A 13,435-nucleotide genomic window follows, 5' to 3' on the forward strand; every position below is an offset into this window, starting at 1 on the left:
TTGAGTCCTCTTTTCCCCCATAATCTAGCTAAAGATGTATCCATTTTATTTTTCAAAAAAATCAACTCAGTGGGCTGGGAATTTAGCTTGACAAGTACGAGGCCTGGAGTTCAGTCCTCAGCTCTGAAAAAAATCAACTCAGTTTCATTGATCTTTTTAAAAAATTTTCCAGTTTCTATCTGCTTTATTTTCTTCTGTGATCTTTGTTCTTTCCTTCTGCTGATACTATACTGGGTTGAGTTTATTCTTTTTTCTGCATCCTTGAGGTTAAACCAAGTTGTCTGAGATATTCCTTCTTTTGATGTGGGCGTTTCATTCCTTCTTGGCGCTGCTTTGGTGGCGCCCCATGAGTTTAGTAGGTTGCATTTCCATTTGTCCCAGGATAGTGGGATTTGCCAGGCTGGGCAGGGGCCAGCAGGTGTGCCGCTTCAGGTCATACCCAGTGCTTGGGAGCACCAGAGTGTTGTGCAACCAGCCACTCCTTGTTGTGACACTGCTGGGAGGCCCCAGGGTAGTTTCCCAGGCTGGCCCGGGAGGCTGGCCTTCTGGGATTCGAACCCAGTAGAACACTGCCTCCAAGCTGGGAACATTGGGCTCAGCTCTGAGGCGGTCCTGGGCTACCCTCCTGGCTGTGTCTTCCGAACCCAAAAAGCCAGGCCATGCCATCTGTCTGGCTCCCCCTGAGGGGAGGAGGAGGGGCAGCCTGGGGCACCTGGGTTCACACTTCTGGTTGTCTGGCCCCTGGCTGTCCTGTCCTCTCTATGTGGCACTGTGCTAGCCTGGGGAAGGGGAGGGAGAGGCAGAGTGAGCTCCCTTCTTTTATCTTTCAAAGTGGTGGCTATTTCATTCTCCGCACCAGGCAGTAGATTGGGGCTTGTTCTCAATTTGAGGTTCCTTGGCAAAGGTGACAGTGGCAGATAGTTGCTAGTTAGGGCTCCCTGCATCTGGCATCTGCTCTGCTGTGTGACATCACCTGTCACTCTGGTGGATCTCATGAGGATGGCCACAGCATCCTCTCAGAACAGTAGCAAGTTATGTCACCATCTGCATCGTGGGCATTCCAGTTTTCACGTACTCACACTTCCGGTACTGGTACCATTAAACGAAGGCAGGGAATTGCTACCTCTGAAATGTGTATTTCTTTTTTTTTTCTTTTTACATCACTTCTGGCTTTTTCTGCTTATGTGGTATTGAGGAATTGAACCCAGGGCCTCATGTATGCAAGGCAAGCACTCTACCACTGAGCCACCTTCCCAGCCCTGGAATGTGTATTACTTTTTTTTTTCCTTCCTTTTTTTTTTTCTGGTCATGGGCTTGAACTCTAGGCCTAGGCCCTGTCCTTCAGCTCTTCAGCTCAAGGCGAACACTCTACCCCTTGAGCCACAGCACCACTTCTGGTTTTCTAGTGGTTTATTGGAGATAAGAGTCTCATGGACTTTCCTGCCCAGGCTGGTTTTTAACTGAGATCCTCAGCCTCCTGAGTAGGTAGGATTATAGGCCTGAGCCACTGGCGCCCGGAATGTGTATTTCGTGGAGAGGTGATCCACTGATGCTGTCGAACCTGGTTGTGGCTCCCGCCTGGTGAATTTCTTCATCTCTGAGTTGGCTGTGGCCCTGGTGAGGTTGTTCAATTTAACACCATCACCTTTCAGTTTGCTTTAAAAAAAACAACTAGATAATTATTAAAAGATAAGTGTTCTCCAGCACAGGGCTGCAGCTGTTCTCATCTTGCTGGGCTCTGTCTCTAACAGGACACCTCGTTATAGGAGGGTTTACATCTTCATATAACCAAGTACATTCATCTCTTTTTGGAGTGTCTTCTATTGTTTAAAATCTATTAATTCATCATTCTTATTGAGACTTGATTAAAAACTATTCCACTCTGCTTGTTTTTCTTATTCTTTACAATAAACACTTTAATCCGTTGTAATGTAAGTTGGCTATCTTAATTAAAATTGTATTTTCCAAAAAGAAGTTTATCTTCCACTACTGCTTACTAAATACTCCTTTCCCTATTGTTTTTAGTGTCTACTTTGCCCAATCCTAAATTGTTGCTCATAATTTGGTCCAAATTTCTATTTTTTATTCTACTCCATCTCTCTAGATTTCTACTATGCCTGGACTTCTCTGTATCAGGTTCAGTCTACAATGGTCTATCCAGTTAATAAAAAATAACCTTTTTATTTGTGCTAGTACTAGGCTTTTTTACTCAAGGCTAGCACTCTACCACTTGAGCCACAGTTCCTCTTCCAGGTTTTGGTGATTAATTAGAGAGAAGAATCTCAGGGACTTTTCTGCCTGCGAGAGCCTCAAACTTCAATCCTCAGATCTCAGCCTTCTGAGTAGCTAGGATTGCAGGCTTGAGCCACTGGTGTCCAGCTCTTTTGTTGTTGTTGTTGTTGAACTTGTGGAAAGCACATGCTTTCATATTGTGTGTTTTTAACCTGCTTATTGAGCTTAGACAGTGATCATTAGGGACAATAGGACTCTATATGTCTTGTAGGAAGAGAGGTCTACCAAGCAAAGCCTGTATGGGGCAGCTGGGAGTTGCACCAGGTGTCTCCTGGTCTCCAGTGGCTGATACTCCTCTGGGGGCTTTCCCCTGAAGCCCCCATGAGAAGGGTGCAGCCAGGACAGCTAGCAGTGGCTTCCTCAGCCACTCCACCTCACAGAACAGCCCTGGAAACCAGGCCTCACCCACTAAATTTAGGCTTTGCTTTTTTGTTGTTGTTGTTGGTCACGGGGCTTGAACTCAGGGCCTGGGTGCTGCCCTTGAGCTCTTTTGTTCAAGGCTAACGCTCGACCACTTTGAGCCACAGCTCCATTTCCTGTTTTCTAGTGGTGACTTGGAGATAAGAATCTCTCAGCCTTTCCTGCCCAAGCTGGCTCTGAACTGTGATCCTCAGATCTCAGCCTCCTGAGTAGCTCGGATTACAGGTGTGAGCCAGCTGTTTTGTTGTATTTTTTAACTCACTAGAATGAGCCTGTATTTATGTTGGGCACATTTTATGTGACTTTTAGTGATTTAAGAGTTCACTACCAAACCTGTACACAAACATTCTTATTTGTTCTTCAACTGGCAACAACCCAAGTATAATCTCAGCAGACAAATAGATAAACAAGCTAGCACAGCCATATGATGGAATCTTCTTTAGCAAAATAGAGAAGGAACATTGACACAAATGTGCAACATGAGTGAATCTCAAAGATGGCAGTGCTGCGTGGGAGAAAGCAGTCTCAAAGGCTGCTCTGCAGCATGCCATTTTGATGCTGTCTTAGAAAAGACAAAGCAAGGATGCTAAGAGTGAGGAGTGATTGCTGGAGGTCTGGGGTCATATGGGAGGGTCGGGAGGAAGGAAGGACATGTCTCCACAGGGCAGCATGAGGTATTTGGGGGTGATGAGTATAGAAATCGACACAAATCTATACTCGTATAAAACTCATAGGTCAGCACACCAAAGGAAAAAATCAAATGTACTCCATTTTCATTAATTCCTGCTTAAGGCATCCTCAGAATGGGCCCTCTGCCCTCCTTCCAGTGGGAGCCTGCGCAGGGCCACCTCAGGATGGGCCTCTGCCCTCCTCTCTGGTGGGAGCTCCTTCCATGGCATCCGCCAGTGGGCGCTTCTCTGGGACACCCACATCTCTACAGCAGTGCTTGTTTCCGAGGCCCATCGGCACCTCTTTTCTAGGCCTCTCTGTTGTCTCCCCCTTTGAGGCTCATTCTTTGTGGGTTCACCATCCATCTGTCCATCGGGCACACATGGACTGACCCACCAGTCTGCCTGGAGGCCTGCCAGTCTCTCAGGCTGCTGGACAGGGCTGTGGCGATGCTGAACTCTTTGCTATGCTGCAGTGTGTCCCACAGCCCACCTGCCAGGCAGACCTGAACCGTCCCCCTCCAGGGCATGGGTGTAGGGGAGGGTGAGATAGCGGAGGACTCAGCCCCTGTTGGGCACACTTTCTCTCTCTTCCCAACCAGCATGGGCCTCCCTGCATGCCGACCACTTCTACAGAACCATGGCAGGCTCAGTGGTGCCTATGGGGGCCCTGGAGTGGAGCAGAGCTTCAGGACCCAGTGTCTCCCAGATCAGGGACCTCCAAGAACGGCCTCTACTCCTTTGTGATCTGTCACAGGCCCAGACTTTCACTTTGGAGGGGCCGTCCCAACCAATGGGCCTCAGAGCCCTGGGTCCCCAGTGACTTTCAGAATGGTGGCCTCCAGATACTTGGTCCTCCCTTCAAACTAGAAGGAAGCTGGTAGACTATGGTATAATGGCCCCTTAAAGTGGGTACGCTCATCCTGTGCACATAACTAGTTGTAGGTGGGACTTCCTGTGGACAAGCCTTGAGTACAGTTCATTCTCATTTTACTCCCACAGAACACAGAGCCCCAAGAAAAGGCTGTGTGAAGGTACACGGGGCTCCCAGCCCTGGGGAGGGAAACTGCCATCAGGAACTGCAAAGCCAGGCTTTGCTCTGCCGGCAACCGCACAGCAGACTGGGGGCAGTGTGGATTTGCATGTGTGCTTGGCCTTGTCACTTTATTAACATTAACAGTGCCATCACTGGCCCAAACCAGGTGACTGCCTTGGAAATTTGGAATATGAGAGCAGCCCTCTTCTCTTTGGTGGCAGCTCCAGTCTGTATTGGCTTAGGGAGGTCTGTCCAGAGAAGCAGCGTGAGCGGTCCGAGGGGAGTAGGAATCTGTATTTCCATTCTATATTCTGGAGCTGGCCTTGTCCTGTTGGACCCCATGGAAATGAACTCGGGCTTCAGTAGGAGGAGCTTGGTGCAGTTGAAGGTCGGGGGAGAAGAGGCTGCAGGACAGTTCTGCACTCGCATGCCTGTTAGAACAGAACCCGCGTGTTGTAGTGCGGCAGAGGGGGCTGCACGCAGGAAGCTCTGGAAGTCCAGGCCAGAGACAAAAATGGACCAGCACAGCTGTGACGTCAGGCCAGCTGTGTGGAGCCGCCTGGAGAAGGGAAGTGAGGTACGGGCTGTGAGCTTCTGCGATGGGACAGAGGAAGGTGCCAGCCAACCGTGGCCCATTCATTCCCTTTTTATATGTTCCTCTGGTTTCCTGCCGCTGCCGTTCCCTCCCGCTTCTACCCCAGATCCTCACCTTGCTCTCCTTGGGAGCCTTCTTGGGTCCCAGTGACCTGTGGACTCGTCTCTGCCTCTGTGACTCCTTGCTCCTGTGCTCCACAGTAGCTGTCTGTTGAGCGATGGGACTTTGATGCATTCCTCTCTGTGATGGGATCTCCTGCTGCCAAAAGTCTCTAGCTGGATCCCACATTGTATTTGGTTTCTACCATCAGAGGCCAGAGGACAGCTGCCAGAGCCATTGGGCATTGCTGGGAGTGACAGTCGGCAGGGTCTTTATGGTTTTAGCTAAGCAATAGTTGCTACCTCGCTAGTAAAAGTACGAGCTGTTTTTTAAAATGGATTTTTATTTGTGTTGATTATTAACACCAGGCATGCTCAAAATGGAAATTAAGAGAAACCATAAAGAATTACCCAGCATTGTAATAGACAGAACTAGCTGCTGGTGAGGTTTTGATGTTTCCCTGCAGAATTTCTTTTGTGTGTGAATGTTCGCATGTTCACGTGAGCACTTTCCATAGTTCAGACCAGGCGGGGTATCAGTATGTTGTGTTTTCTCACAGAATGTTGTATGAGGAGCCTTTTTATGTCACTAAAACACTTTTGACACTGATTTTGAATGGCTGCACGGTGTTTTGTCAATCCTCGAGTCAAGGGTTTGGACATCTTTAAGGGTGATGTTCCATTTGCTGAGATGAACTTCTGAAAGGTGCTAATTTATTCTTAGGAGGGAGGCTCCTCATGCCATATTTAACGCTGCCATTGAAAATCCTTGCTAATCTGATAGGTGAGAGCATTTTCATGCTGTTTGGATTTGATTACTATTTTCATTGTGTGTTTCGTGCTTAAAAGTTATATGTACTCCCTCTGTAAAAAAAAAAAAAAACCACAACCCTTCTGTTTATATCCTTTGTCCATTTTCTGTCTAAGTTTACTGAAATATAATTTTTAATAAAATGCCATTCTTAAGTATGTAGCTTAGTAAATTCTAGAATTGTGTGCACTTGTATAACCACTACCTAGTCACGATGGAGAGCACTTAATCATCACTCCTGTGCTACCAGCCCTCCTTCCTGCTCCCTCCACAGACTCTTCAGCCACTTGTCACTGTCACTGTAATTTTACCCTTTCTGGGAGTTTATTATTTTTGTTATTGTTGTTGCTTCTTGTTTTGGTTTGGGTTTTCCCTCAAGACTGGCACCCTACTACTTAAGCCACAGCTCTACTTTCAGCTTTTTGCTGGTTACTTGGAGGTAAAAGTCTTAGGGACTTTTCTGTTCAGACTGGCTTTGAACTGCGATCCTCAGATTGTAGCCTCCTGAGTAGCTAGGATTACAGGCACGAGCCGCCGGCACCGGGATTTCTGGGAGTTTTCCTGAAGAGTCATGCACTATGCCATGTTCTGTGTTCCACTGCAATCACTTACCATCATTTTAAGACTTGGCGCGTTGTTGCACACCCCAGCACCCCACTAGTGTCTGCTGCTGCGTACCTGTGGTGGGGATGGACTGCGCTCACTCGGCCCTCACCAGTAGGGGGTGGTTGGGTGGTCCTCAGGTGCAGGCCATTGTGGGAGCTGTGGTGGGCACCTTCACAGACAAGTCTGCACGGACTTCTGTTTTCATTTCTCAGGCAATGTCTAGTAGGAAAACTGCTGGCTTGTCTAGTTAACTGTATGAAAAATACAATTCTCCCAATCTGTTTTCCCAATAACCTAACCAATTTGTAATCCTACTACCAACGGGTAATAAGACCAATGCCTGTCGGGAAATTTGCATTTCCTTCTGATTAATGATAGCCATCTTTATTGCTTATGTTTATTATTGCCCAGAAGAATTTGGGCTTACAGAATACCAAAGATTTTATCCCCAAGTGTCCCTCTTTTAACCTCCCTCACCCCGTTTTCTGGACTTTTAGTTGCCCACTTGTAGGTAAAGAGTTCACTGCCCCATTCTTGCTCAGGCACTAGATTCAGTGACCAGAGTGCTGCAGCCTGTCGCATGCTCACTTTGGTGTCACCTATTTGTTCTGAGGATGTTGCTGAAACTTCTCTCTGGTGGTGGCACCTGGTGTGTGAGTGGCGGACCCAGTGTGGGATTGATACATGCCTGGCAGCTCACAGCCGAGGTTTTTATCTGTTACTTTTCCCCTTGTCAGATCCATCCTTGGATAGTACAGCTCTCCGTTTCTAGCTGAGGAGAGCAGAGAAGCAGAGGAGAAGTGCAGGGAGGCACAGGGAGAGACTCGCACGCTGGCCCATGTCCACACCAGCGTGTTTCCACGGGCCTCTTGAGCTCCACAACTATTGGGCCCCAAGTCACAGGATCATACGAACTTAGGAAATAAGTTTTTGAGCAACTTTCCAAGTATGTGTTCTTGCCAGGACTTGAGGACTACACTAGTCTTCAATTGCTACTATAGAAAGTGCCTTCATCCAGTGTCTTCAGTTGCTGTCAGTTATTCACACCTGTGGAGCCCCCACTGGGCTCTTGGAGCAACTCCCTTTCTTGCCAGTATAGGCACGTGTATTCTTTGGCTCACAGCCCCTTCCAAAGCCATCAACATCAAATTGTTTTCTGGTTTTCTCTCCCTTTTTTTTTTTTGTTGGTTGTGGGGCTTGAACTCTGGGCCTGAGCGCCGTCCCTCAGCTCGTCAGCACAAGGCGAGCGCTCTACCACTTGAACTACAGCGCCACTTCCGGTTTTCTAGTGGTTTATTGGAGATAAGAGTTTCACGGACTTTCCTGCCCGAGCTGGCTTTGAACCTCGATCCTCAATCTCAGCCTCCTGAGTAGCTAGGATTATAGGCGTGAGCCACTGGCACCCGGCTAGCTTTCTCTACTTTTAAGAATTCATGTCACTCATCAGGGCCTGCTGTGATCACCTAGGACGCTCTTCCACCCCAAGGTCTATCTGTAGTCACGTCTACAGAGTCCTCTTTGCTGGGGACAAGGGAAGGTGTCCACGGGGTCCAGGGCCCAGGATGTGGACATCTTATGACCACCCCTCTGTTGAGCATGCTGTCAGCTCTTCAAATACCGAGTTTGAAAAGTCATTTAATGTACATTAGAACTTTGACCTTCAGTTTATGAATGTACTAACAGGTAGACACAGGTGTATAATGTTTGATTTTTCTCCCCTTGCTTAAAAAAATCAATTTGTGTGGCTATTTTACAAAATGATTTTAACTTAGATTTGAAACTTCATATAAATTCATTGCTGCCATTTTTGATCCAGTATTAAGCATCTAATCTATGTGGTATTATGGGGGGAGTACTTACAGTAATATTTGTTTGTTTTCTTTTCATCCAGGCTTGGATTTAGAACTACTGCTAAGATCAATTGGAAGCAATTTTTAACATCATTTTATGAGCAGCAGGGGTTGGAAACCAGTAATGCACCTCCCCCACAAAGAAGAAATGGGTATGTAAAAAAATCCCAAAGTCTTCTATTTTAATTTAGCTTAATTTATTATTTATTTATGCCAGTATAAGGAACTGAACTCAGGGCCTCATGTTCTTGCTTAGTTTTTTTACTCGAGGCTAAAGCTCTACCACTTGAGCCACAGTTCCACTTCCAGGATTTTGGAGGTTAATTACAGATAAGAATGTCACAGATTCTTCACCTGGGCTGGTTTTGAACCATAATCTTTGGATCTCAGCCTATCTTGAGTAGCTAGGATTACAGATGTGAACCACCAGTGCCTGGCAGAACCTCTGCATTTGAGTCATGAAAATCACAATATTTTTAAAGTTAGAGACTTTCTGAATTACATTTTTTTATTTATTGAATGATCAATTTGTTTCCATTGAATAACTTCCAACTTTCACATAATGATTTAAAGTTTGCAGATTATTTTTCACCTATTTTTCTTCCTTCAAATTGCTTTCAGCTGTAAGGCTGCTGCCATTTTTGGTCCAATTTCCAGGCAGGGAGAGACTGCATGCTCAGCGTGGTGGAGTCCCACCCTGCCCTGAGCCTGGAGTGTATTCCTGTGAGATTGTGTGCACACATATATCATTATGTGTGTGTACTTAAGAACCATATATGCTAACCTGTCCTCCAGCCACTCCTGCAAGGAGCAGGGCTGAGAGACTCTTTGAGTCTATCTCAAGTGAATCACTCATTTCCCAGCACTGTACTTGTCTGACAGCACCTTGTCTAAAGGCTGTCAGAATTTAAATCAAAGTTTTATTTGTGCAAAATTAGTGGCTCTCAACAGGGAGCTGTCTCACCACCCACAAGATGCTTGGTAATGTCACATCACGGTGATGGCTATGGAGATGGTTAGCTCCTGAGGCAGAGAGGGAGGAGGCTGGAGACAGTAGCCATCCTGTAGTGACTCCACAGCTGAGGACTTCTGGTCGTGTCCTGCATAAAGAACCCTGGCTAGTGCCAGTGCCAGTGTCAGCGATCTCTAGAAAAACGAGGCCCAAGTCAGGTGCCGATGGCTCACGCCTGTCATCCTAGCTACTTAGGAGGCTGAGATCTGAGGATCGTGGTTCAAAGCCAGCCTGGGCAGGAAAGTCCGTGAAACTCTTATCTCCAATAAACCACCAGAAAACTGCAAGTGGCACTGTAGCTCAGATGGTAGAGTGCTAGCCTTGAGCTGAAGAGCTGAGGGACAGCACCCAGGCCCAGAGTTCAAGCCCCACAACTGACCAAAAAAAAGAAAAAAAGAAAAACAAGGCTCAGTGGAGGGACACAGACTCAGCTAGCGTGTGTTTCTGAAAAGTGGTACGAGCTGTGTGTTTCCCTCTTCATGCACAATTGGGAAAAGCCAAGATGGCTGTGAGGATGCAGCAGGAACAGCACCCATCCTCTGCTCATCCCGCCTCAGCGCTGAGGAAAGGGAGGCAGTGTGTGGGATTGTGTTAGGAGACTCGGAGCCTACTGAAGTTGGATGTGATGTCTAGAATGGCTGACCGTGGGCTCCTAGAGTGCACAGGAATGAGGGGCCTGAGCCCCTAGACAAGAAAGAAAAAGAGGAATGTACGCATTATCCTGCCCATGTAATTGTAACCCCTCTGTACAGTATCTTCACAAATAAAATAAAAATAATAAAAAAAAAGAAAAAGAGGGTCAGGTGGTCACTGGAAGTCGGGGGGGGGGCTGTGGAAGGCCATCCCCTCCCCTGCTAGGTTCCATGCGGGGTGGGTGTGCCACACAGTGCTCCCTACACAGGGGGCCTCGGGGGTCATCTCTGCTCGCTGTCCTGTACTTTTTCATTTTTTCAAATCAGAAATCAGATTTGATGGCCAAGGAGCTATGGTCTTGGGTCACAGCGGGCAGTGTAGGCATGATGGTTGAGCTGATAGATGCCAGTGGGCGTGGCACCTGTGGCCTCTCCCTCCTAGCTGTCACCCAGTTACCAGATGAACAGACTCACATGGCACATTAGCATCCCAGAGAAAGAGCCACCCACAGGGACAGACTGCTGCTGTTGCGAGGCTGCTTATTGATGACACTGAGAAAGAACGAAGTACAAGAGCCTCATCTCATTCCTGCTTTTCTCCCCATCCTTTTGTAGTGTCAGCCCTCAAAGCCGATTTCGCAAGGAAAATATTATCAGAAAGTTATTTAAATACTCAGAAGACCGTTCTATATCGTTGAAGAAAGCATTACTGAAAAGCAACACTGTAAGATTTTGCAACCCTCCCCTTCCCCTATTGAAAACGTCATTGTTAGTAAGAAAGCGGACACTCAAAGTGAGGCCAATAAACCTCTCTTCTCACCCACTCACCAGCCAACAGATAGTTCTTGAGCTCCTGTTTGATATTGGGGATTGTTCTGAGCCCTGGTCTTAAAGGCAGACTCTAGGCTGATGTAAAACGAATTGCAATGCAGTAAGATAAATATGGATACCATGAGGCCAATGGGGGGCAAGACTATCGCAATGAAGTGGCTATAGCCATCATTCCCTGTTTAATTAGCAAATCATTCAGACTAGAAGGGCAATCTCCACTCCAATGCAGAATTAACAGTTCATAACCCACTTGTATCTCATAGCAGGAACATTTTCTTCATTTCAAAATACCCTATTTACCTTACTTAATTGTGTTGCAAAGGGGAAACGAATCCCTGGCTTCGCAATTTGCTTTTTCTCACTGTAAACATTAGGCACTGGCTCCCATCATGTCTCTCTCAGGAAGGGGAATTTGGATTCTCCTGATGTATAGCCACTTCCTCCAGGCTAGTTGTTTCCTGAGCATATCCTCGAGAGGAGTCTAGGAAACACTGAGGACTGGGAAAGTACTTCTGCTCAGACTAGAATAGGACCAAGTACACAAGGTTCACCACCAGGGGAGTTACTCAGCCTTAGCCCCAACTTCCCAAGCCTGTGGCCCAAGGGCATGTCCGGAGCTCCAGGCACACTCTGGGGAGACTGCAGTTCTTATGGATTCAGGTGTGGAGTGTTGTGTTCCTGCAAACACACCTATTTTAACTAGGGAAGCTCCTTTGATTCATGCAGGATACAACCCAGGAATCCCCACTGGGTACCTGGAAGCATGAACAGTAGTGAACCTTACAGTCAGGTGTTATTTAACGTTCTGAGAACAGACTGTTTTGTAAAGGCCTGCCCCACCCCTGGCTGTCAGCGCTGTAGCTGGGCCTGTCATTGGCTGAGTGATATGAGGCAGCACGGGTTGTTCATTCCATTTTCCCTGTATCCTCATCACCACGATGAGGTGCAACTGATAAATCAGGCACCATAAAAGATGAACAGTGAGTAGCAATGAGATACAACCACTGTAACCACATATGTGTAAAAGCTGTGTACCCGTGCACAGCTTCACTCTCTCTGTCTCTTTCTCTGTCTCTGTCTGTCTCTGTCAAAATGTTTGATTGTCCTGTACAGTACTGACCATAGGTGACTAATGTACTTCATACCACAGGAAGTGACCCCTCAGTAAAGGGAGACTGCTTTCATCTTTAGAACTGTAGCATTGGCCTCTCTGAGTGAATGCTACCATTGAGTGGCCTGGGCAGCCCTGCCTTTAGTGACCCGTGTCCACCTTTAGGAAGTAGAGCTTCTCATCATCTCCATGAGGCCAAGTAACCAGCGTGAGGCAGTTGGTGGGTAGCCGAACTTCCAGCTTCAATCAGGCTCTCCTAGCACTGGTAGAATTGACGGAGAATGCTAGCTAAGCCACCCGGGAAGATGAAGGAAGTGGTCGTATCCCCTCTCAACTCAGATTCCTACAGTAATTTAAGTAAACATATGGAGTCTCCATTTCCTTTTGGGGAGAATGGCCTAATGCTAATCATTCCTAATATTGAACAACATAAGCCATTGCCGTCCCATTGAACAAGACGGCCACAAATGCATCATGAGGGCCAAGAGTCTGGACTTCGTCCCTCCTCCCATCCTGGGCCCTGCACTAGGCCATCAGGCTCACACAGAGGCAGTGACACTCGAATGTCACGTAGTTGCATGGTGTGTAGTTTGTCAGTGATACTACCCCGCCTCACCACTGTTCACCTGTTTATTGGCCATTTCTAGGCCATGGAAAGGAGAAGTTAAGGCGAGCAGAGGGAGGAGGAGGCAGGCATAGACATGACTAGGCATGCGATTGGGCTGTAGGGCGTCTGTGGGAATGTGGCCCCTCTCCAGCTCTAGGGCGGCCTGTGTGCGGTAGTTAGGTCCTCTGTGTCACGCATCCCACTTGCTGTACGGCAGCCTCCAGACACTGCCTTGTACAGTAAGGGGAAGCGTCCCGCCACCCAGGGCACACCCCCCCACAAGTAGTGTGCCCACCACCAACTCACCTGCTCCTACTCTTGCAGCTGACGTGATTTCACAAAATAGAAAATCCCAAATGTTAGAATTAATATTAGAAGTTTGAAGGTTATTATTAGTCAGCACGAGGGAACCAATAATATTTATAAACTGCCAGATACAATTAGAAAAACAAGAATTTCAAAATATCATTGCTAATAAATCTCAAAAAATGTCAGATAGCTGAAAGTATACCTAATAAAAACATGCAAATACTCTAAGTAAAGACTACACAAATTGCTTCTAGACATATCAACTCTTGGGGCTGGGAAGGTGGCTCAGTGGTAGAGTGCTTGCCTTGCATGCATGAGGCCCTGGGCTTGATTCCTCAGCACCACATAAGCAGAAATAGCCATAAGTAGCACTGTGGCTCAAGTGGTAGAGCACTAGCCTTGAGCTGAAGAGCTGAGGGACAGCCCCCAGGTCCAGAGTTCAGGCCCCGTGACTGACAAAAAAGAAAAAGAAAAAGAAATGTCAACTCTCATAAGCAGTCAGAAAATATAGGAAGAAGGAAAATATCCGATCTCATTCCCTGATCCCAAACACAGAG

At 47.1% G+C, this 13,435-nt stretch overlaps 1 protein-coding gene across 1 annotated transcript in view; it reads left to right on the forward strand.

The window, feature by feature from the left end:
- Nucleotides 1-13,435, forward strand: part of Efcab6 (EF-hand calcium binding domain 6) — a 181,939-nt gene that overhangs the window by 64,505 nt on the left and 103,999 nt on the right. Inside the window, exons 9-10 of the mRNA XM_013025738.1 lie at nt 8,418-8,528; nt 10,636-10,744. Of these exons, the coding sequence (XP_012881192.1) occupies nt 8,418-8,528; nt 10,636-10,744 (220 nt within the window). The remainder of the gene's footprint in view (nt 1-8,417; nt 8,529-10,635; nt 10,745-13,435) is intronic.

The sequence above is a fragment of the Dipodomys ordii genome, unplaced genomic scaffold (assembly GCF_000151885.1).
Source record: "Dipodomys ordii isolate 6190 unplaced genomic scaffold, Dord_2.0 Scaffold87, whole genome shotgun sequence".
In the NCBI taxonomy this organism is placed as follows: domain Eukaryota; kingdom Metazoa; phylum Chordata; class Mammalia; order Rodentia; family Heteromyidae; genus Dipodomys; species Dipodomys ordii.